The sequence below is a fragment of the Schistocerca cancellata genome, chromosome 3 (genome assembly GCF_023864275.1).
Source record: "Schistocerca cancellata isolate TAMUIC-IGC-003103 chromosome 3, iqSchCanc2.1, whole genome shotgun sequence".
In the NCBI taxonomy this organism is placed as follows: domain Eukaryota; kingdom Metazoa; phylum Arthropoda; class Insecta; order Orthoptera; family Acrididae; genus Schistocerca; species Schistocerca cancellata.
In genome coordinates this window covers 132,745,322-132,771,192 of record NC_064628.1, presented here as the reverse complement: position 1 = coordinate 132,771,192, position 25,871 = coordinate 132,745,322, and the positions used below count along the sequence as shown (strand labels likewise).

Here is a 25,871-nt window from a genome sequence, read left to right as displayed (position 1 = left end):
CAGTGGTGTACGGCCAGTGTAGGAGATCGCTCCCCACACCATGATGCCGGGTGTTGGCCCTGTGTGCCTCGGTCGTATGTAGTCCTGATTGTGGCGCTCACCTGCACGGCGCCAAACACGCATACGACCATCATTGGCACCAAGGCAGAAGCGACTCTCATCGCTGAAGACGACACGTCTCCATTCGTCCCTCCATTCACGCCTGTCGCGACACCACTGGAGGCGGGCTGTACAATGTTGGGGCGTGAGCGGAAGACGGCCTAACGGTGTGCGGGACCGTAGCCCAGCTTCATGGAGACGGTTGCGAATGGTCCTCGCCGATACCCCAGGAGCAACAGTGTCCCTAATTTGCTGGGAAGTGGCGGTGCGGTCCCCTACGGCACTGCGTAGGATCCTACGGTCTTGGCGTGCATCCGTGCATCGCTGCGGTCCGGTCCCAGGTCGACGGGCACGTGCACCTTCCGCCGACCACTGGCGACAACATCGATGTACTGTGGAGACCTCACGCCCCACGTGTTGAGCAATTCGGCGGTACGTCCACCCGGCCTCCCGCATGCCCACTATACGCCCTCGCTCAAAGTCCGTCAACTGCACATACGGTTCACGTCCACGCTGTCGCGGCATGCTACCAGTGTTAAAGACTGCGATGGAGCTCCGTATGCCACGGCAAACTGGCTGACACTGACGGCGGCGGTGCACAAATGCTGCGCAGCTAGCGCCATTCGACGGCCAACACCGCGGTTCCTGGTGTGTCCGCTGTGCCGTGCGTGTGATCATTGCTTGTACAGCCCTCTCGCAGTGTCCGGAGCAAGTATGGTGGGTCTGACACACCGGTGTCAATGTGTTCTTTTTTCCATTTCCAGGAGTGTATTTTGTTATCTAGTTTGGTTCCAGACAGAAACTCCATAAATAATGCGAACGGGAAAGAGGATATCAAACGCCATTCACGTTTCACTGGGTGTTTTAAAACGAATTTATTTGCGTGATATTGTTTACATTCCTCTCAAGCTGAAATAGTATAAACAAGACAATAGAGTGTCACAACTTGAAAAGCGCAACAGCAGCAGCAGGCTCTAGACGCCGGTGGTGTCATTGATCCACTGCCTGATGTCGGCGTTGGCGATGTTGGCGTAGACGCTGGGCCAGCCAGGGAGGGCACAGCCGTTGCCCCAGGAGGAGATGACCCCCACCAGCACGCCATCTAACACCATGGGGCCCCCATAGTCGGGGCCACAGCGGTCGCGGCCGCCGCCCGGCCACCAGGCGCAGATCTTGCGGACGCTCACCTTGCCCAGCCCGTCATAGGCGGCGCTGCAGTTGTCCCGGTCCACGATGTAGAGCTGAACCATTTGCAGCTGATCCGCCAGGTACCCGCCGTTCCAGACTGTGCCCCAGCCAGTTATGGTCACCAGCGTGCCGGCCTCAGGCTCCACAGTCGTCAGCGGAATGGGCTGCTCAGACATAGCAAGCAAAAAGAGAAGTCATCACAGAGAACGCCCAAAGATAACGAGAGAATGTGTTGGTAATTGTGCCGTCCAAGCCTCAGAAATCTGCCCAAACACTGACCTTAGATTCGACTTTCGTCACGAAATTAAATGTAGTATTCGGGCGTTGTAGAAACAATGGACAACTGTAAGTAAAAGAGTATCTTCAGAAAGAAAACAAAATTTACAAAGTATCCAGAATATATAAGAAACCCAGAATACTTTCAAAGTACGCTGACGGGAGTAAATCGCAACACCAAAAAATATTTAATGTAGTGTAATGAAATTTTGGGAATACATTTGTCTAGATAATATATTTAAGTGATTAACATCGCAAGATCATGGGCTAATGTCAGTGTGAAATAAGCCATTACAAATGTGAAATAGTGGTACATTAATAACAGGTGTAGCCACCAGAATGCCGAATGCAAGTTCATAGACATTCATGTATTGTGTTGTACAGCTGCCGGACGCCAGTTTGTGGGATGGAGTTCCGCACCTGTTGCACTTAGTCAGTACAGGGACGGTTAATGCTGTTTCTCAGTGAAGCTGGAGTTGTCGTCCGATGACGACCCATTTATGCTCGACTGGGGACAGATCTGGCGATCGGGCAGGCCAAGGCAACATATCGACCCTCTGTAGATCATGTTGGGTTACAACAGTGGTATGTGGGCGAGCATTATCCGTTGGAACACAGCTCCTGGAATGCTGTTAATGACTGGCAGCACAACAGGTCGAATCACCAGACTGTCGTACAGTTTTTCAGTCAGAGTTCTTGGGATAACTACGAGAGTGCTCCTGCTGTCACATGAAATCGCACCACAGATCACAACTCCAGGTCTATGTCCAGTGTGTCCAGCACGCACACAGGTTGGCTGCAGACCGCCAACTGGCCCCCTTCTAACCAACACTCGGTCATCACTGGCACCGAGGCAGAAGCAGCTTTCATCAGAAAAAACAACAGCCCTCCGCCCTGCCCTCCTATGAGCTCGCGGTTGACGCCACTGAAGTTGCAAACGGCGATGCTTTGGGGTCACTGTAATACTCGCTACGAGCTGTCTGGTCGGAGCTGTCCTTGAAGTAACCGATTTGTACCAGTTCGTTGAGTCACTGTGGTGCCAGTCGCTGCTCAAATGGCTCTGCAAATGCAGTACGACGCGCCAGAACCTATGCCGAACACGACGGTCTTCCTCCTCTGTAGTGCCATGGCCGTCCGGAGCTCGGTCTTCTTGCGACACTTCCGCTGCCAGCAGTCTTGTACAGTGGCTATATTCCTGACAGGTCTTTCAGCAATATCACAGAAGGAACATCCAGCTCTTCGTAGCCCTGTTACACGGTCTCGTTCAAACTCAGGGAGGTTTGTCGCCTTGAAGGCTTTCTTGACTAACATCAACTTGTCACGTCGAATCACAAAGGTAACTAATGCTCACGACCGTTACTCTTTAAAGCAAATCTGATTTGCGTCCTCAGTGAGGCGCTACTATTGTCACTCTTACGCAGCTGGCGCGTGATTTAAATAAACATATAGACATCATCTTTCAGATGTAGAAACACTCCTAATAACTTGCATTTATGTTGCACAACACCTTGTTAATGTTAGGTTTTTCCTTTCTTTTTTGTCTTCAGTGTATCAAGAGTCCCATAACGTTTCAAGGAATGTATCTTTAAATTCCGTCTGTAGAATATGATTGCCTTGTAGTGGCCGACTGTTGCTGCACACAAGGACGTATGAGGTGCAACAATAAAGTAATGAGACTGATTTTCCTTGCAAGATGTGGCAACCCTGCAGGCTTGCGTAGGCACAATATCTTTGACCTCGGTCTATAAGCTGATACCGCACATCGATACAACTGCTCAGTCGTGAGTTGTGCTGTAATAAGTTAACACGTGTTTGTGTCTCTCGTCACGGAAATGGAACTACATAATATTGTGCACAGTATGCCATTTCTTTTTGCGCTAAATTGCGTGAAAACGCGACATCTTACAATAGGAGAGGAGGTTATGTCAAGAGTTCAAGTTTATTGTTGGCATAAAATATTTAGTGAAAGCAGAACGAATGTTGAAGATAAAGACCACAGTGGACGACCACCAACCTCATGGATGGATGTCAACTTGGCCAGGGTGCGTGAACTCGAATGATCTGATCGAAGATTATCCGTGAAAATGATTGCAGAAGAACTGAACATCAATCGAAAAACGGTTCGTCTCATAATAAATGAAGATCATGGTATGAGAAAGATTTGTGCAAAAATGGTCCTCAGAAATCTCACACCACAACAGCGAGAAACACGGAAAAATGTGGCAGTCGATCTGTTGGAGCAAACGGAAATCAATCCAGAATTGTTGAGTCGTGTTATCACTAGTGATAAAAGTTGGTTTTTTCAGTACAATCCAGAGACAAAACACCAAAGTTCTCAATGGTGCTCAAAGGGATCACCCAGACCAAAAAAAAATCGCATGTCAAAGTGAAATGTGAAATGCATGCTTGTGTGCTTCTTTGATTCCAAGGGAATTGTTCATAAAGAGTGGATGCCTCCCAGACAAACAAATGGCTCTGAGCACTATGGGACTTAACATCTGAGGTCATCAGTCCCCTAGAACTTAGAACTACTTAAACCTAACTAACCTAAGGACATCACACACATCCATGCCCGAGGCAGGATTCGAACCTGCGACCGTAGCGATCGCGCGGTTCTAGACCGAAGCGCCTAGAACCGCTCGGCCACCAACGGCCGACCTGGACAAACAGTTAAGGGGAGCCGGAGGTGGTCAAATCCAAAAAATTACGATTTTTTTTTGCTACCGAAAATTAATTGGAACATTCCTCTTTAATGTAAACTTTGAATTATTGTTCTACTCGCCCTAGAAGTGGAGTTATTACCATTTTCCCCCACGCCTGCAGAGGAAATGGGCGGCCACTGAATGCATCTAACACCCTCTCGTGACTTCCTGGCGAATTGCTTGGGATTTTCTCGGCCTGTTACGCATACAGCGCCTTATGTTACGCATACAGCGTGTGTGCAAGGGTTGGCTACATTGTTTTCTGTGACAAATGAAGCGCTAAGAGCGCGGAACATCGTCTCTTTGCTGTTTACCGTTTCGAATTAGTTCAGTGTGGCGCTTGTTGTTGGTAGTATTATACTTCTTGTGTAAAGCGTTGTTCTGGTTACGATGCCACGTTTTAGTAACCGTGTATATAAGAAGAGGAAGAACATAGGGAAAAGAAAATTAACACTAATACCAAATTGCGATACTAGAATTACTGAAACAGTGCGTTCTTCTGCTAAGCAATACGTGGCCGGCCATAGCCCTGTGACATCTTCTAGCAAGAAGCTGACTGGTGGAAGTGACAGATTTCGTGAATATGTTAGTGACAGCGATGATATTAACGAAGTACTGAATATTGGATTATTATCTTCTGTGCTGAAAGAAAGTGTTCTGTGCAAAATGTGTTCAAGTGTAGGAATGGGACTAGAGATAACAAAGCACTTTGGTTTAGCTTGTGAGATGAAGATAATCTGTGCATGTTGCATGTATCAAGTGACTTTCTACAATTCACATGCCAGTCTCTTTGGTGAAAATGGACGATCTAGAGTGTTTGATGTGAATGTTCGACTTGTGTATGGCCTTCGATCCATTGGAAAAGGGTCTGCTGCTGGTAAACTGTTTTGTGGTATCATGAACTTGCCATCGCCTCCAAGCAAATTTGGGTACTACTGTGAACTGGTAGGATCCTCTGTTGAAGATGTGGCTTTGAAAATCATGAAGGAAGCAGTGGAGGAATCTGTAGAAATGAACGGTGGTTCTAGGGATTTGGTAGTGGCATTAGATGGTTCCTGGCAAAAGAGGGGTCATAAATCCCTGAATGGGGTTGTAACTGCTACTTGTGGTGATAGATGTTGCAATATTATCAAAACATTGTAGGTGCAAAAATAAAATCAAAGGAGAACACAGTGGAACCTGTGAGGCAAATTTTAGTGGATCAAGTGGAGCAATGGAAGTGGATGGAGTGAAACAAATTTTTGAAGGTTCAGTTCCCAGATACAACGTTAGGTACAAATACTACCTTGGGGATGATGACTCGAAAGGTTTCAAGACTGTAGAGGAACTGAAACCATATGGAAATGAATTTGTAGTTGAAAAGTTGGAATGCATTGGGCATGTGCAAAAGCGTATGGGTGCACGGCTTCGAAGGCTCAAACAAACTTTGGGTTCAAGTAAGCTCAGTGATGGAAAGACAATAGGAGGGAGAGGCAGGCTTACTGATGAGGTGATCGAACGTCTACAAAGATACTATGGGTATGCTATAAGCCAGAATACTAGTAATGTTAGTGACATGTGAAAAGCAGTGTGGGCATTGTTCCTTCATACTGCCTCTTCCAATGAATACCCTCAACACAGCCTGTGCCCAAAAGATTCCTGGTGCAAATATAATGCAAAAAAGGACTATGAACACAAAGATGGTTTGCCAGCAGCTGTGATAAATGCAATAAAACCAATTTTTCATGACTTACCACAGCCAGAATTGTTACACAAATGTCTACATGGAAAGACGCAGAATCCTAATGAGAGCGTAAACAATTTGATTTGGAAAGTGATTCCTAAAAGGGTGTTTGTAAGCGTAAAAACACTGCACTTTGGCATTTATGATGCAATAGCAACCTACAACCAAGGGAACAGTATGAAGTGTGAAGTTCTGAAGGCATTAGGATTTACAGCTGGGGTGAACACTGTACGAGCACTAAGAAATATTGACAGAGAAAGGATAAGAGGAGCAGAAAGAAGAGAAAGGCATATGAAGTATGATGGAACAACAGACCAGAAAAGAAGACAGAAGAGGAAGCTTTTGGAGGATGAAGAAGAAGACCCTGATAATCCATCCTATAGTGCAGGAATGTATTGAGAAATTTTGATAGCCATTTCCCGTAAATTAGAATTTTTCGAATATAAGGAACATTTTCTCAAAATCGACTCAAGCTAGAGAGATGAAATTTTTATACAGCGCTCCTAGTGGTCAAACTTACATTGTAACACAGCCATTTGGCAATATGTTCAGTAGTTACATTTCAGTTTAATTATAAAGCAATTATTTGTAAAAAAAAAATGGGTCATTAATAAAAAAAATAATTGGAAGGAAACTAGAAAAGATACTCCAAAAGCCCTCTGTCATAACTGCAATACTAAACCACTCTATATGTAAAAAAAAATTCAAATTTTTCTATTTGGTAGTTTATTCATAAATGTTCCTCAAACTAAGTGATTTTAACATGGGCAGCATAGCCACCTCCGGCTCCCCTTAACCAATATTACCACAAAGAAATTTTAGAAAGACTTCGTAAAAGAGTTCTTCATGTCCATGCCAACATTGCTGATAATTGGATTCTGCATCACGATAATGCACCATCCCGTACTGATCTGCCAGTACAGCAATTTTTAACCTCAAAACAAATTTCAGTACTACCACAGCCACCTTATTCACCAGATATCGCTCCGTGCGACTTTTTTCTGTTTCCAAGAGTCAAAACGGCGGTCAATGGAAACCATTTTCAAACAACACAAGATGTTCAAAAAGCTGTGACGAGGGTCTTGGAGGATATTACAGAAGATGAGTTCCAAAAATGTTACCATCAATGGCAGAAGCGCTGGGAAAAGTGTGTGCAACCAGAAGGGAACTACTTTGAAGGAGACAACAGTAAATTGGACTAAAACGGTAAGCAACATTTTTTTTCACATCAGTCTCTACTTTATTGTGGCACCTCGTATCTCTGACTTTCTGACTTGTTGCAGTTAAGTATCACCGCACAAATACTGTCTGCAGCTGAAATGCATGAGTGCGACGGGTATGTGGTAGCGACTTTTGTGAAGTGCTCTAAACAGAAAAGCACATGATGTTGTAAAAACATTCTCATTAATTCAGTTACATCAATATAGTAACTATGACTCGATTCAAGAGGTTCAAACGATGTAAATGTATTAAATATCTTTTCAATGCTGTGACGCTACCGAAATAATATCGGTCAAATTCTCCGTTTCTACATACACGGTACCAGTAGCTGCAGTATCAAAAACTAATTAATACTGGCACTGTGTATGTAACTATTGAAACGTATTTCTTCGTCGCCATATAAGTTTCGTTTTATTCAGTTGGAACACCATCAGTGGCAGCCTGTTTCTCGCTCGCAATGTTGATGTGACGTCTTAGTACAATTCTCACCAGATTTTTCCTCTTTCTCACCTGTAGTATGCATAAAAGATAAAAGAAACTGGGAGAATTAATAAATGGCGAACTATGAAACCCAATCACTATGCCAATAAAATCTACTGGTAAGGCATTATTTTTCGGGCTGCCAGTAAACAATCGACGGACGCGTGGAGGATGGGAGCGAGGAAACGGACTGTTTCCCCAACTCTACATCTCACCCTTCTCAGGAATTTTTCTCAGCTGCTTGCTGTATGCGTATCACCCTTTCAAACTATGGATCTCTCTGTGTTTGCGAAGCTTGTTGACACTCGATTCGGACAAAAGGAGCACTGGTATCGGGAAACACTTCAGTGGAATTTGGTCTGCAATTGGTCACATGAAATGACGTCAGAGGACTTCCGCACAGAGCACAGGGAGAATAGAACTCGTCGGGCCGAATCACTGAGGTGTGGATTTTCCTGAGAGCTTGTCGCAGGTAGTGGTGTGCGGTTAGCAACACCTGCTCGCAGTATTGGTAGTCTGTGCTAATCAGAATATATTATGTAGTTGTTTATAGCAGCGTTCAATTAATTTTGGATTTGAATTGAAGTGATTTCGCATGTTTCAGTCTGATATGAATTTACGTTTTTGAAACCAATGCCACCTCACAGTGTGCATGCTTTCAACTTGTTAGTTTCCACAGTGTCCTATTTCTCGTGGTGTATTACTTCAAATGACTAACAAGAAAAACTGATTAAAAGTCGTCATCTATGCTCACGTGCGAGTTTCGTAACGCTCCTGATTCATTGTTTTTCTTGTGATCGTATTGTTACAAATTAGATACGTATGACGAGGTACCTGCTTTGTTTCGCCTACGCCAGTTTCGCGTGAAGGCGCATGTAACGCAAAGAGCTTTGCCTACGCTGGTAACCATTTCGTTTGTATTCTCACATGTATAAAATTTGCGTGACCACCTTCATCGCCAGACATGAACAGAAGTCACATTAAACCTTTAAAAAAACATGATTTCTATTGTTGCAGTTCGACGCCAGAATATGCACTGTGAATCATCAAATTAAACATATTGCTGCAAGCGTCACTAGTTGGTAGCTATGATCGCCGGCTCAAACACACCCATCAAAAATTTGTAGAAAAGCAGCTTAAAAGACAAAATAAAGGCAAGTCCGCGATCCTGACTGTATACCAGTCAGATTCCTCCCACATTATGCTGATACAATAGCTCCATATTTAGCAAACATATGCAACCAACCGCTTGTTGAAAGAGCCGTACCTAAAGACTGGAAATTTGCACTAGCTACACCAATATCCAAGAAAAAAAAATAGGGAGTAATCCTCTAAATTACATACCCATATCATTAAAGTCGATTTGCAGTAGGATTGTTGAACATATACTGTGCTCGAGCATTGTGAGTTATCTCGAAGAAAATGATATTGACAAATAGCCATCACGGATTCAGAAAATATCGTTCTTATGGAACACAACTAGATCTTTATTCTCACATATAATGAGTGCTATTGACAGGGCTTTTGATACGGTACCTCACAAGCGACTTCTAATCAAATTGGGTACCTATGGCTTATCGTCTCAGCTGTGCAACTGCATTCGCGATTTCCTATCAGATAGGTCACAGTTTGTAGTAACTGATAGAAGATCATCAAGTAAAACAGAAGTAATATCTGGTGTTCCCCCAAGGAGGTGTTCTACTCCCGCTGCTGTTTCTGATCTACATACACGATTTAGGAGACAATCTGAGTAGAACTCGTAGATTGTTTGCACGTGATGCTATTATTTACCTTCTTATAAAGACATCAAACCTTTAAAACAAATAGCAAAACTATTTAGACAAGATATCTCTATGATGAGAAAAGTAGCAATTGACTAGTAATTATGAAACGTTTGAAATCATCCACATGAGTACCAAAAGGAATCCTCAAATTTTCGATTACATGATAAATCACACCAATTCAAAGGCTGTAAAGGATTACAATCACGAACACAGTGGAACATCATATAGTGAGCATAAATCAGTCCAAAATCTTACTCTTAGTGCGAAACACTCGTTAAGTGAAACAATTTATTCCTTATAAATTAATGTAAAATACATCAATGCATTCCATGCATAAAAGTACTATAAGTTTTTATCTTATTCGTGACATTTATTCAAATTATATCCTCGCCTATTATGTTGAAACATCCCCTTCGAAAAATTTATGAATTACTGTGCTGGTAAACCTCTTACGTCATTTGATTTTCAAACAGCTGAGCAAAACTGAACGTACTCAGACATTTCTCTCTTTACTTATTCTGATCATCACTAAACTGACACACAATATTTTTTAGCGCAACGCAATCTGAATTTCAAGAATCCCTACAAAAGAATGGCCCTAACAATAATAAATGAACATAAATAATAATAATAATAATAATAATAAATGAACATAATAAATGAATCAATTACCTCACAAAAATCTTCGTTACTCGAACTACTGCAATGCCGCTAGCGCCAATACTGCCAACTCAATAAAAGATTCTAACTACGGGAGGCACTAACTACTGATAGGCATAGTTAGCAAATGAAAGATTTTGATAAAGAACAAACAATGTATTTACCTTAATAATGTTCAAAAGTCACTATATAGTGTGAAAGTCACTGACTGTGCTGTGTGCAATCTGTGGCTGGTTGGCATTGTTGGACTATTCGCTATTGTAGTGTTGGGCAGTTGGATGTGAACAGCGCGTGTATATATATATATATATATATATATATATATATATATATATATAATTTCATGACATCCAGTCTTACAAATTTCCTTATTCTGACGGACACACGTCCAGATCGTTCGCTCTCAAAACTCTGCCATCTCTCTCCACACATCCACCACTGCTGGCGGCTCACCTCCAACTGCGCAACGCTACGCGCTGTTCACATCCAACTGCCCAACACTACAATAGCGAATATTCCAACAATGCCAACCAGCCACAGATTGCACACAGCACAGTCAGTGACTTTCATACAGAGCGCTACGTGGCGTTACCAACATAAAAAACCTAAACAGCCTACTTATAAGGTACTTTATTATTCACGACACATAACTAATTCTTTTTTTCTAGGAAAATATCTTTGGTCATTTCTTTCTGCCGACGCTTCTATACATGGCAGAAACGCGACACAGAATTATCGTGAAATAAATTTGTAGCGCGCCTAGCCTCTGCTTTGTTGGGGTAATTCCCATGCTTTCAGCATTTCTCTTCCTACACGAGAAGATTGCTGTTTTGCTATTACCGTCTCAACCTCCTCCACCTACCCCTCTGCAGAACTCCTCTCCACAACTTTCTGTCGTGAAACACTCTGCAACTCCAGAAGCTCTTTGGTGGTTATTTCTTGGCCGTGATCCTCCATAGACTCATCGATATCATTGTTATCCACTTCTGGTCACATGCTCTTGACCAAAGATAAAATTTCGTCGACTACAGGCTCCACAGGCACTGACACAAATGCCTCAGAGTCACATTCGACAACGCACTCCGGCCAAAGCTTCTGGGGATGTGGGGGTTGGCGGCGGGAGGGTGGAGCCGAGGACACATACAGGGAAGCTTTCTTGAAAATGTGTCTTTCTATAGGTATGACGGTATCCGTCGGTCTACGAGTGTTGCGTCGGATATGAAAATGACTTCATCACTAAACAGTCTTAATGGAATTACTCCGCGATCTCCAATTAGGCAACGCCAAATTCCAAACTCTTGCCTTCATCTTCTTCTCGAAGGATTTTAATCCGCTGTAAATAATTACAGCGATTGTGCGTACGTAATGTGCGCCATATCCTTGTGCATGGAACATCGATAAGTGCAGGAATTGTACGTGTTTTTGTTGAAAGACTTTATTCTATCAATTCAATAATGTGTTCTATTTCATCCACACTCTGTTTATTTGTACGAATAGACGTGATATTACTGCTGCGAGCCAGTCCCGCGGGTTTTTGTGGAAACACGAGTAAACACTATTGAATCTGGTACTGTGCGAATAGGAAACCGTCAGCCGTGTTCCCTACAAGTGGCAGCAGCAGTATTGCCGTTACAAAACCCATACACGAAATACCATACCGGCATACTCAAAAATGGTAAGTACATGCGGCATGCTTAAACGATACAATAGAACAGCCTCACATATCAGTATAATAGTTTAAAAATCAATTATTTAAACTGAAGCCAACTTAGCAACTTTTAAGTATAAACAAAAATGACAATCGATAAATAAAACCATGGCAACTAGTGCGCCAACACCGCAATGAATACATATCTCTCCAACCAGCTGTAATTCATTTACCATTACAAATTGGAGCCATGTTAAATGGAATGATTAATTCGAATTAGTATACACTGCCATTTCCTAAAATATTTACTATTTCTCCTGAAACATGGTCTGAGGAATCCGCGAGATTCTGTGCAATTAGCAGACGCAGTAGAGTCGATACAGTGGAGAATTTAGTTTGGCCACAGCCTAAGTACTGTAACTGACAAAGAAATTCTTTTACTCTTATCATTGTATGTACTTTCTTGATCGGAAGACTGTGATGGTTTGAAAACAAAACAAGGCAGCCATGGCAAGTGGTAGCTATGCGTTTGTTGGTGGCGCAGGCGATAAAATAAAGCATGTGAAAGGTAAGACACTTGCTATGGAAGCACAGTGCCCCACGGTTTAAAGTTTTCATGCATGCCTATTACAATTACTGCATTTATTCTTCAAAGACTGAAACAAACTAAGGCTAGAGCCTCTGATGAAGGACTGTATCTGTGTGTCACAGTTCGTAGGGATATGAAACGGAACGATCACTTAAGCTCGATGCTGTCAGTATACAAAGGAGACTGCTTACAAATCATTTCTGCGTCCAATCTTAGAACACTGCTTAATTGTGTGAGACCCGCATCAAATAGGACTAACAGGGAATACTGAACATAAACAAAGGAGAAAGGCACAAATGATCACAAATTCGTTGGCTCACAGGAGAGCGTCAGCGAAATCTTAAAAGAAATAAAAAGAAACAGAACCTGAATATCGAGCAAGTCACCCTGCGAAAGCGTAACTACAAATTTTCAAGAGCAGTATCAAGTGAAGTATATGGAGATATTCTTCACATCTCTACATATCGGCCATGTTGCGCCGTGTAGGCAAGATTAGAATAATTACATCACGCTCATGGACATTTAAGCAATAACTCTTCTCACAGTCTATATTCTACCTGAAAGGGAAGTAAAAGCAAGATGAGTACCCTCTGCCATATACTTCAGTGTTTCACAGAGTGTGTATGAATCTGTAAATGTTTTTTATGTTCTCCCCTTTCCATCACAGCGCAGAGTTTTACGGTTTCTTGAAACTGTATGAACACAATACGGATCTACATGAAAGTTGTATACGAAACATGTTAGAGTAGAAATAGGTTTTATTCCGTAGATCCAAAGTGAAAAGAAAAAAAAGTCGACAGATTCCAAGTTAAATGGTTCTCACGGACGTGGAACAAGAAAAAACAAGACTGCAACATATTTCCATTTGTGAGGTAATAAAACTGTTCACAGAACACGTTTATGCATAATACATTAATGAGCATGTGATAGTTCTTAACACTGTTGTAGCTGTGAATCAACAAAATAACACTTCTTTACAATAATGACGTTACTACACTAGATATGTGCAGGGATCTGAATTTACTAACACCCACACTGTTTGGTATTGTTAATAATATACACATCTTTTGGTTCTACTAGAAAAATCGTCAGTGCAGTAGAAGGAATTAGTTGCTAATGAATTCTTCAAACTTTTCCGAAACTGTACATGATATGGCAGTTAGCAAGTTAATGATAATATGCAGTCTTCCATAATGGACACTTGATTTTATCAATTGAGCCGTTGGTTGGAAAAGAGACATATTGATTACAATAAATTGCATTAAGGAATAAATATATTGGGAAGCAGCAGCTATTATTCACATTACCTTGAAAAGAACTCTGCAAGATGTTCTTGAGTTTACAACAAACGACAGAAAATTGAATGAGAGTAGGCAAAGTATATCGGCTATTTTAATTTTTTGTGTTATCTGGATATACATATCATTGAATATAGAGATTTGTTTTGGTGCTTAAGGGAGTTCTGTGATTTGCTCTTTCCATCTAAATTTATTGTGTAACTAGCTGCTACGAGCAGCTGCAGTTGCATGTCAGTACTTGTGTCACTATGAGTGATGGTGAGTAAATAAGCTGTTGTTCACACAATAATGTCAGCTGTCTGCCTGGTCCGATGAGCATAGCTAGTGACGTGCGCCTCCCCCGCCCCCACTTTACTCCTATTCCATCTCCCCAGTGCCCAATACACGACACAGCGGCATACGCAGCGTTGCTGCCGACTGGCATGTGCTAAGTGAAAGGGGCAGGAGCGCGCGTCTGTGCATCGTGCTACTGAAGTAACTACGCATCATACAACATGGATATTATGCAATAAATTTAATAACGTTAACACAGTTGCACACATGTTGAATCCCCTACTTCACACTCTTAGGGGAAGATTTTCTTTCTTTACTTTATAAAGTAGCCTATTTTCTTACCCAGGGTTCGAACTATACCCCTTACCAAATTTCATCGAAATCATTTCAACAGTTTAGTCTTGAAAATATAAGAAATAGAGTTACTTGGGCGTTCAATAATAATAGTATGGACTGGATTAAACATATTGAGGATTGTAGAAGCATGGTATTCATTATGTTGAATCCTTTTGCATACCACGCATCAGTCAATAAAAGCGTTTTCACAAATACGATCTAGTTCAAACGTCACAGACTAAACAGCCGTTTTCAAAGAGTAAATATGTTTCCCTACGGCATGTTATATTCTTCAACTACAACTACTAGACGACGACGTGATCAGACCCAGTGGACCGAACGCTTGTATAAGTTTCCTCCTCCACTGTATTCTGTCCATTGCTGCTATCCGCCATCCGTCTACATCTATTGACACTTGGTTTAAATCTTCATGGAATCCATCCCTCCAAGGCTTCTTGGGTCTCCCTGGCGGTCTCTTTCCTGTGGGTGTGAAATCCAGGAGCCACCGAGGCCATCTGTGATCCTCCATCCGGGCCACATGGCTGGACCACTGCATTCGTTTGGCTTTGGCAGTTCCTGCTATGTTGGGCTGCTGGTATAGTTCCTCAAGCTCTTGGTTGTATCTGATCCTCCATTCCCCTCTATCTACATCCAGAATTCATCAAACGAGATAACACTTTAAATTACGATGTCTTGATTGTGCTGAAATAAAGTCTGTTTTCTCCCTCATGCTACACTCAAGTTACCTGTGAACACACGTCGAAAATTTGTCTGGTAGTTTGAGATATAAGCGTGTTCAAAGAGACAAATCGATACGAGGGGTTTAGACAAATTTTCAACCACGATTGCTTTTTCTCGTGATCCGATTTTATGAAATAAAGCATATACGTTGCCGCAAGCTGCGCTCAACTTTCCACGAAAGCTGTACGAAAATCCGTCTAGTAGTTTTGGAGGTTAGCGTGTCGAAACAAAACAAACAGACACGACGTTTCTACAGTGTCGTCATTAGAATAGACATAGATTGTAAGCCCATGAATTTAACTTTGTCATCTTTTTCTATCTATTTGTCATCGCAGTTTACACAAGTACTTGGGAGTAAACCACTTAGAAATTCTAAACTGCATCTACTGTGCTTTTCAAAGTTTGACGAAAAGGCATTGGCTAACAAACATTTATTAATTTACCTGAATTTTCTCATTGAAGGTGAAGGTGCCCAGAATCTGCGCTGCTCCGATGTCGTAGTCCATGGAGGTGGAGCTGTAGTGGCTGTTGTGGGCGGTTTTGGTGACGTTGTAGATGATCCCATCGCTCTCCCGGATGGACGTGCCGACGCGTACGAAGTAATACGAGGGGTCGAACTTTTGTACGCACTCTGCACAGGTCAGAACCCAAGTCTCGCTGATGATGATGCCGCCGCACTTGTGCTGGTACTCGAACTGAATGGACGCCATCCACGGGTAGTCCTCGATGTCGACGCCGGTGCCATTCACTATCCGTGGTGCGCTCTGCACAGTTAGCCAACACGAGGCCACTGTTAATGCACACACTACGATCTTCCACATGTTTTTGTCTACAGTTAAGATTTTTATGGAGTCCAGCTGAGAGACTTTGGCGACTCTGTGAAGAGCCTGTATATAAAGCTGCTGATTAGATTAAAGTAACACTTCACTTTAATCGGTTCGGCTATTGTGATAAGAAGACAAGTGTGTCCATTAAAAAACTCTATATGTTTTCTTCTGAGAAGTGATCTGCACGCAGGCATGCTCTGCCGGTTCTTTGGATTGCCTCTGCCTCTTCCATTGTTTGTCGGCTCCCTGCCTGCACCGGACGATTTCCCTCCTCCGAGGGGCGTAGTTGTTGCTGGCAAGGAGCAGACCCGCACGCCGGCCTACGTCACACCGGTTCTAGTTCCTTGGGTAATGGAAATGAGCGTTTGGCGTCATTGACCGGGAGGCCCCTTGCGGGGCAGGTCCGGCCGCCTTGGTGCAGGTCTTATTACATTCGACGCCTCATTGAGGACCTGCGCGCCGGTTGGGGATGAAATGATGATAAAGATAGAGCAACACCCAGTCTCTGAGCGGAGAAAATCCCCGACCCAGCCGGGAATCGAACCCGTACCTATAGGACGGCAATCTGTCACGCTGACCACTCAGCTATCGGGGCGGACGTTCCTTGGGTAGCGAGACACGGCCAACGGCTGTGTTTCTCTCTGGGGTTGTTAATGGTGGCCGTGGATGCGGTGCTGGCTGTTCTACCACAAATGTTGACCTCAACTGTCTTTACTGCGTCACTTCTCGATGTTCTGCCGCAGCATCCTGCAGTGCAGAAGACGGCAGTTGATTGATAAGATAATGCACTGCCCAAGTAACGGTGATATCGTGCAGGATCTGCCATTCTGTTAGGCAGCACAGAATCTCCTCGACATCGAGTCTTTTGTGCCAATCCAGTTACTGCCGATCAGGCAACATAGGCATACAATAGACATCTGGAAATAGTATGTTCTGACGTGCCTTCTTCATCACAGGAACACTCGGAGGTAGGTCTTCTACCAATTCGAAGCCATTAGGCGCCAGACAAGAAGTGCACCAGGCCTCCTGACGGACTCAGGGGTCACATTCTCCGTCTGTTTTATATTTGGCAGAAAACCTTAGGCGCACCTAGCTGTTTAGAACTCATCCCGTCGTTTCTGCCACAGCTGGAGGATATAACTGCGAATTTTATGCTTCCCTGTGGCCTCTATTCCTATTAAGTTCAGCAGTTACTGGTATTGTCCCTTCTTCAGCCAATATATCGCCTCTTTTCTCCGTATCTGGAGATCGAGCGGACATGTTCCGAGTATTACTTGCAGCACCTCAACTGGCACAGTGCTAGCTCCCGACAGCTGAACAAGAAATCCACGTTGCACCCTGTTATCTGTCAAGCTGGTGTTCTGAGCAGAAGCCTGTGCGCCCTGGCACTCACGTAATATCCCAAGATCAGAACAGCGTCATGTTACGTTCTTATTGTTTGCATTGATAGCCTTTAATCGTAAGTAGCTGGACTAATAATTTTGTACATTATGTTCCTACCTGTCTTGCTCCTTTCTTTAATATGTGCACTATAATTTTTCCTTTCGTCCAAGAAGTCGCTTAAGTATCTGATGACGGACTTTCTGTTTGTGGATCTGTCGCTTAATTTCATCATCTTTTATCTTTGGTCTCTGCTGTGGACAACGGATCGTTCCAGTGTAATGTGAAAAGTCAAATGCATTAACACATGGCAACATTGATGGTCACCACCATACTTCGTCTGGCATACACTCCAACAAGGTAAGGGGGATGATCGGCCCGTGAACGACAGTGCTTGATACCAATCTGATCCAAAAATCCGCGCGCGAAAATGCGATTTTCAAGGCATCATATATTAGGTTATACCGATCACAGAGATAATAGGTCACATGTTTTGGCTAGCCCTTGGCCTAGAGACTATTTGTATACCTATCGGAAGAATAGGCACGCTTTGAAAATCCTACAGCACATGGTCAAAATTTAAATATTACACACTTCCTCTAGCCCAGACAATTTGAGCAAATCGACTGGTTGTTTTGCATTACAAATGGTCTAGGATGGACTTCAGGCGTCTTACAAAAGCATCATTTTTTCGTGGGCGGTTCCAAAAAACAGCAAAAATCAGTTTTAGGCGTTTTTGTAGCGTGGGCCGCAATTATCTATATTACTAATTACAGGAAATGGATCAAATTTTAACTCTACCGTCTTTAGACATTCATCTAGAAACAACATTTTCTTGTTTTCCAAAAAGTTGTGTCAGTTATCAAGATACACCCAAAAACCATCTTTTTTGGGTACCAAAAGTACCAATTATGGGCATACCACTTTTATATTTTCTATTCATGGCAAACAATCGAAATTTTTGCTATATGCTCTTAAGACAGAGTTCTCTGGGAGCCCCGAAACATTTTTCGATACCATTATCCGTTACCGAGATTCAGAGATTAAAATTCACTGTACTTATGCACGTTTTTATGTGCGTAACATCCGGTCTGAAGCGTAATGCAGTTTTAACTGACCTGGTGAAAACATGACAAGAGTTCTGATGTCACCGAAAGGTTTCTAAGGTCACCAGACTACGTTTTTAAGCGCCATTTTTCACCAATAAAGCTTTATGAAGTGCTATCTCTGTATAACGGGTATTTCACGCATATACAATCTGTCTTGACGCGGAAATTATTCGATGGTACCAACTGGTGGCGTAAGCACCTTATAAAAAGTTATCCACATGAAATACATTCGCACTGCAAATACAAGCAACCATCAGCTGTATGATGGAATGGTGGCAATGAAAATTTGCGCCGGATCAGGACTCGAACTCGGATCTTCCAGTTGTCGTGGGCGGTCGCCTTACCATTAGATATCAGAGCGCGATTCACATTCAGACCCATGCTTTCATATATCGTCAACCATGTGTCTCCAACCTGCTCTCGCTCATTCATTATATATATTCCCGTACAGGAGAGACATTTGAATGAAAGTCGCTTGCACGGTGTCGACGGATAAAAAAGATGAAGAGTGCCAGTGTTGTACACAAGTACGATGCATGCATTTCATCACGGCCGTGGTCGTTGCAGTGTGTGTTCGTTCGGTGTGCATGCATATCCGAGGAAACAGTGCATTGTGAATAGCACAGGCGCTGCAGTATCGTATCGTATTGTAAAAAAATATTTTGTCGTACGAAATTCTTTGTACTTGCAAATCGAGCACCGAAGTTGTATGTGTACTTCAGATGTAGCCTAAAATATTGTGAGTAGTGTAAAGTGAACTTGTTTTGGATGGTAGTCCTGCGCTTATTTTAAACGAGAGGAAGCATCTATTCTGTGGTGTGTTCAGCTTTTACTGTACATTTGTAGTACCTGCATCACTTTGAAACTTTTGTTTTTGTTCTTCAGTCGGCGGCTTTAAAATTTTTTAAATTTAACGTGGGACTCATTCTGTATTTGGACGAAACGAATGACGAAGATTAAGTAAAACTGGAAAGACATAAATACAGTAAAATATGTCTAATAATATTTTTACTCCTTTAAGGTACAAACAATACGCCAAGAGTTTTCAATTAATTGTGATCGATGCCCAAAGTATCCATAAAAATGTAAAAAAAGACAATTTTATGTTAATCTTATGTTATGCATAGTTATTTGTTGTTTATATTTTTCGAAGTATATTAAATTATCGAAGTAGGTAAATAAATTATCAAAACTTTACTGACCTATGGAATCAGTGTCATATAAGCAGCGGGAACGAGCTGAAAAATGCTCCTGTAGAAGCATGAAAAAGACAAATATGGTTCACTTTAAAAGACTATGGCAGAAAAGTGGGGACCCAACTTCCTCATTCCGCCTACCTCGCCAAAAATTTTGACATGCCAACAAATTCGCGCTTTTTGTGCTGAAAGAGAGTTTGAAAGAGACCGTGACTGTGGAAGAGAGAGGAGACAGTACCAGTGGGAAAGAGAGAGGAGACTTTGGTGGTGGGAGGAAGAAAGTGGCAGTGAAAAAGAAAGGGAGATGGACGAAGACAACAGCAGTGGGAGCCAAAGCGAGGGGAGACATCGATGGTCAGTGAAAGACAGTGGCAGTAAAAGGGAAGAAGAGGTGCATGGAGATAGAAGCAGTGGGAGAAAAAGAGAGAGGAGTCATTGGAAATTCAAAATAGAGACGAGTCGAGATCATACATAGGCTTGGAAGTCTGGAGCCCCCGAGACCGGCGAACTATAACAGATATTGGGGGACGGCACATTTTGGACCGATATTTTAATCACTTGAAAATAGGGGAAAAATAAATTGGTACCACAAGATTTTTTTAGCTGCCGAGTTATGGTGGAGACAGTGGTAGTGGGAAAGAAAGACAAAAGGAAGCAGTGTAATTGAGACAGAAAATGGTGGCAATGTGATATACTGGAAATCAATGGGAGAAATAGGAGACAATGGGAGAAAGTCATACACAGACAGTGGCAGTGAGAGGGGGATGCCGAATATGTAGGCCTAACTACAAAGACTCTATCTATTATTCTAAAATAGTGAAGCACGATTATATCTCATCTCGGTCCCTAATAAAGTGGCCAAGTTATTCGTCATCTCTGTGCTTGTCCAACTGTGGTACAAAGTGAACTACTCTGGCCAATGTCCAGCCCAGCTTCTGGTGCTCGTTTGAATTTTGAGAACGGTTGGGTTATGATACGTACAGAAATTGGCGATCAAACGTTTGAATTCCTAACAGAGCAGAGTTTCGTTACGTGAAAGCGACCAATTTCAGCTCCCATGTTTTTGGAAGTGAATGCTTGACGCCAGCGGACTGGTCCGTTACGTTCGGCCTTTTAAATAGTCAGCCCCCTCACCTTCAACGTGATTGAGTTTTTTCTCCATCCTTACAACTTCACAACGACAAATATTCCGAGACTCAAAGCTCATTGGCCTCTAGTATTTGGCTTACGCCATTCGTGTATTGTTTCTTTCCAACATCTTGTCACCCCCCCTCCTCTTCGTTGCTCAGTGATAATTGAACAAGCTGTGTATTCCCTCTCACTACCCACCTCTGGTAATTTTGTTTCAGTTCGAGGATTCCAGAATGACATCCTCAATTTGAGACCATAAAATTGAAGGTGGGTATTTTGTGACAGGAATATCTGGCTGACACAGGTCTTAGCATCACTTTTGGTGCACTTCAGATGCACTTCACTGATATTCTTTACCTCTTTTTATGTGGCAATGTTTATCCACTTTATAATAAACTTGGACTTCAATTTGTTTCTTATTTCCTCCCGTTATTCTATCGTTAGAGTACTACTTTCTTTTTCATTTACTTTTGCTTTATTTGTGGATTGTTGGACCAGGTGGGTCATTTCTTTACTTGCATCTTGATGATAAGTATTCCCACAGTGTCTCACTCACTCACTCACTACACTATCAAGCACAACAGTAAAAACTAGCAGTACTTATATTTAAACAGCAGTCAAAAAAAGAAACCATACTATACAGAGACGGCAGATAAAAAATTTGTTTTATATTATAAAGGATTTTTAAAAATATTCTACACATTCTCAAAAAATGAAAAAATAGAGAACCCTTATTTTACACTCATAATAACAAAGGATATTGTTTAAGAAAATACTAAATTTACATCATCGATATTGAATAAGCTCTACTGAGGCAGACTATATCATTAAGTCACAGTCTATTGTCCACACATCCTTCACTTACTGTCTACGCTGTCCTCCTGAGACAATGAATCACATGTGTCTGATAGTTTTTAAACATGTCCTTTGGTACCTGAGATTCAGCTGTACCAACACACATGACTCCACGAATGCCTATCTCAAGCTCCTTCTCCTTATAGCATCTCACATGTTCTGTGGTATGCATTATGTGCCCAGGGAACTGAGCAGTTTGTTTAGAGGCCCACTGGTTCTACCCCTGCATCACTGAAGTGACACTTCCATCAGCAGCTGAAGATGCTATCATGTCCAAGCATGCAGTCTGGCGTGCATACTCCTGCATGCTCTTGGTAGCCTGGCTGCATTTGTCATGCTTTAGCTCATTTCTTAGCCCTGATGTTACGCCTGAGTTGGACTCAGGATGGGAACTTGGCACTTGGCACTTACCTTTCCAGCAACTACTACAGGTCTCATTACTCATCGCACAGCCAGATATTCTGTATGAGTTGACTACCTGTGCTGGTTGCGTCTCAGCTTCTGCAACAATACTTAAAATACATTACTAGTGGTACCGTCTCTTTCTTCCTTGGCGATAAAGGGTTCAATGCTTGTTCTATTAAAATCACTACGTTCCTGTCCACATTTTTATTCGCAGTCACGATGAAAGAAACACACTGTCAAATTTTTAGCTGCTAAGTCGCACTGCAAGTATTCTTCAAAAAACGCTGGATATTGCCAAATTCGTAGCCCATCTGGTGGCTGGAAAAATTAAATTCCTGCAGCAGCTGTGGCAGATACCACTTGCACAACATGGTAGATACATATCCTTGGTTGACGGCACACAGGTAAACAGATAACACAGCACAACACAATTGTAATTTCTTAAGCTAATTTCAGTTACTGTTGATAGTTTCTGTGGTACAGTCGTTCACAGCTACTACTATGTCGACGCTGCAACTAATTGTTCCATAATAATTAGCAGTTTCCTTTATGATATTGCTAAGTGTTAACAATGGTGATAAAACTGGATTAATGTATTTTGTCATTTCATTGCATATGCTTCCTAATAGCATCTGTCTTTGTGCAGGTTCCAGAGTTTCACTGTACATTCCAATCCCAAACAAAATATATATAGTAATAGCTTTCGGTGACTAAGGAAAGGCTATAAATGTTTTGGTTAAACAAAGGAGGGAGAAAACGCATTAGATTAAAAAATGTGCAAAGCCAGCTTCGTTTCATAAAGTCTGACCATGAATTGTACAGGGTGTCCCAAAAAGAATGACCCAATTTTAGGTAGAATTATTAACTAGGAAGAAGGACTTAACACTACTCAGAAAAGGCAGAAGTTCATAAAAATCCATCATAAATATTCAATATGTCCTCCATTGGCTGCACGGACGACATCTAACTGATAGCCAAATTCATCCCAAACTGATCGTAAGGTGTCTTCTATCACTGAAGCTACAGCACGTGATATTCTGGTTTTTAGTTCATCATTGTCACAAGGTAAGGGAGGAACGTAAACACATTGTTTAACATATCCCCATAGGAAGAAATCACATGGTGTTAAGTCAGGGGACCTAAGAGGCCAAGCAGTCTCGCAGTCCTGTATGCCCTATCCAACGTTGAGGCACGTTGGCATTGAGAAAACTGCGCACGTTGTTTGGCCAGTGCGGGGGTGCTCCATCTTGCTGACAGATGAAATTGTCAGAGTCAAGTTGTGGGAATAACCAGTTCCGTAACATAGGAAGATATGATTGTCCTGTTACGGTTTCTTCCTCAAAAAAGTAGGGTCTATAAACCTTGCTTTGCGAAACAGCACAAAAAACATTCACTTTTGGTGAATCACGTTCGTGTTCAGTTGTTGCATGAGGATTTTCGAGCCCCCATATATGCACATTGTGACAGTGAGCCTTACCACTAATATGAAAATTTGCCTCATCACTGAATATCAACTGTGACATAAAAGTGTCACCTTCCATGTCCTCTAGAATAGCATTGCTAAAGTCCACTCGCTTCACTCTGCAGTACCGAGGAGCTTGTAGCAGTTGTAATTGGTATGGTTTGAGGGTTAAATGACGCCATAACACACGCCACACTCATGCGCAGTTCTCGGCTAGTACGACGCCTAGACTTGCGAGGGCTTCGCTCAAATGCTTGTCGGATTTGTTCTACTGTTTGTTCAGAAACGCGTGGCCAGGCAGTACTTTTGCCTTTACAGAGGCACCCTGCTTCTTCAAACTGTATATACCACCGTCGAATGTTCTTTGGTTATGGTGGTTTACCACGGATTCGAATATGAGACGCCCACTGAACTGTAATCATTGATTGAGTGCGACTAAATTTAATAACACAATACACCTTCTGTTCTGCGGAAGCCATATTGCGCGATACTGGCTGCACGCTCCAGGTCAGCGCTTGTAGCGACATCTAGCGGATTTTTTCTGAAACTCTGGACCATGCCGTCACATCTAGCGCTGTTTCAGTTACCTAATGACATTTGTCTCAGCATTATTACAAGTTAAAATCGGGTCGTTCTTTTTTGGACATCCTAGATAAATGGAAGAAAGATCTAAACGAAGTGAAAAACAGGCGCCAAAATGAAACTCGCAAAAATATGAAAGAAAAACTATTTGAAAGTTTTAGAACTGTTCATGAGAGTCAGTGCACCATTATCGAGGCGTATCTACAGGACTGGGCGATCTGAATTGCAAGTGAGATGAATATTACCAATTTCCAGGCTTCTTTGACCTAGTTGAACAGGTTTAGGAAATTATATGGAAAGTGAAGTCACAAAATTACGAAGTTTACCTCAAGTAAATGTGTATATATCTCATTAATAGGTAATACTATAGAGGAAAAAAACGTAAACCAATCTTATAACTAATGTAGAATTGAAGCTTCTTATTATCCCCTAAAATGCTGTGTATAAAGCCAGCCAACAGGCTTTGTGCAAGAACTGCCTGCAAACTGTGCTTTATAATTTTGAGTGAAGAAAAGACAAAGTCGCTTGTGCAGTTGATGAATGGCAAAACACATTCATATACAACAATACCAGAGATAAACATCAATAAATTATTGTTTTTGCAGCTTTATATCTGCCTTCAGGACCATCATGGCAAATTGGGACCAAACATTAAAAAAAGGATTGTTTACTTGCAAAAATCTTGTAACTGTTATAGCAAAATCTAGGAAAATGAGAGAGAATAATTTTCAATGTTACACCCAAAACATCTTCTTACCATTTGCAGAAAATAATTTTGTTGTGCTCTTGTCCTGGACCTAACGAAACCTCTGTGTTTAGGAGGAAAACTAAAAGGCTGTTCATATAATTCGGATTACACCTGAAACAAATAGTGTGATACAGCCTCTTAATAGAAAAGAATTTTCAAGGGTATAAAGCATTTCTCAGAAAATTTTCAGACAGTATAATTTTCCATACCTCTTCGTCATTTCAGGTTTTTCAGTGCTACAATATTGTTAAGATTCTGTCATTTATGCATCAACGATTTGTATCACCATCTTTTATGCATTTAATACAGTATGACTGGTACGCAGTGAAATATGCAGAACAATAGCCACAACCATTTATTACTCCATCACAGTTTTGTCTATATATAGCTAATAATTGCTGTGAGGTAACTCAATAAATTCATTTTTCTTTTGTTAGGCATGTCTAATATAAGGAAAATGTTTGTTTAAGTCATCCAGCAGAAACTTCACATTTTTGTGACGACTACAGGGAATAAATAAGGAACTCTTCCTATGATAGTAATATAGACACTATTCAAAAATTATCATAAGAACTGTACTACAGGAATTGTTATAAAATATTCGATGTTAACAAGATAAAGTCCCGATGGATAAAAGTCGTCTGTAATTTAATATCATACACTGCCTTGATTTTCTTTCTTCTACTAGTCCCCTGTGTACAATTAAATCTGCAACAGCTTAGCTGTGGATTGAACTGCAAGTTGTTCTAAAAATTAGTGATTTGAGACACTTTTGGTTTGATTTCAGTGTTTAAAATCTGCGCGTGTGCACTTTGGACTTAGCGCTATGTGGAGCTACGATCTCTTGTGATGGCTGCAGCTACTTATATGCCATTTCGCGAGCTATGCAGGAACGGCTGTACAAACTGCTGTTATAAGTGCTTCTTCATGTGGCAAAAAGTGAGAAACTTTAGCATCTTTTAAAAGATATTTGCAATGTGCCTTAGCAGTTAAAATGTTGACTGTATTTCTTTTGGTATATTCTTCCTCTGTGAAAAATTTTAGGACAGATTTCGACTTGTCGGACTGAACCATTCGCTTATTAGCTATTTGTCAGTATGTTTGCAGTATCCTCTTAAACCTTCTCACATTATTTGCGAAATAATAACTCTGTACTAA

The 25,871-nt window shown here is 41.9% G+C and overlaps 1 protein-coding gene across 1 annotated transcript; it reads right to left on the bottom strand.

Annotated features, from left to right (window-relative positions):
• Window positions 1-988: 988 nt before the first annotated feature.
• On the bottom strand, window positions 989-15,865 carry LOC126176061 (trypsin-2-like). The gene is made up of 2 exons (XM_049923195.1): window positions 15,462-15,865; window positions 989-1,451 (listed from the first exon to the last, which is right to left on the bottom strand). Exons 1-2 carry the CDS (start codon window positions 15,837-15,839, stop codon window positions 1,074-1,076), a joined length of 756 nt encoding a protein of 251 aa, XP_049779152.1. The 5' UTR covers window positions 15,840-15,865; the 3' UTR covers window positions 989-1,073.
• Between the last annotated feature and the right edge of the window lie 10,006 nt (window positions 15,866-25,871).

What these genes read in the sequence shown, in the direction of transcription:
- LOC126176061 (XM_049923195.1), bottom strand. Translation starts at nt 15,839, where the DNA reads ATGTGGAAGATCGTAGTGTGTGCATTAACAGTGGCCTCGTGTTGGCTA. An exon ending in CCTTCAATGAGAAAATTCAG is followed by an intron (nt 1,452 to 15,461) that starts GTAAATTAATAA and finishes ATGTCTGAGCAG; the next exon opens with CCCATTCCGCTGACGACTGT.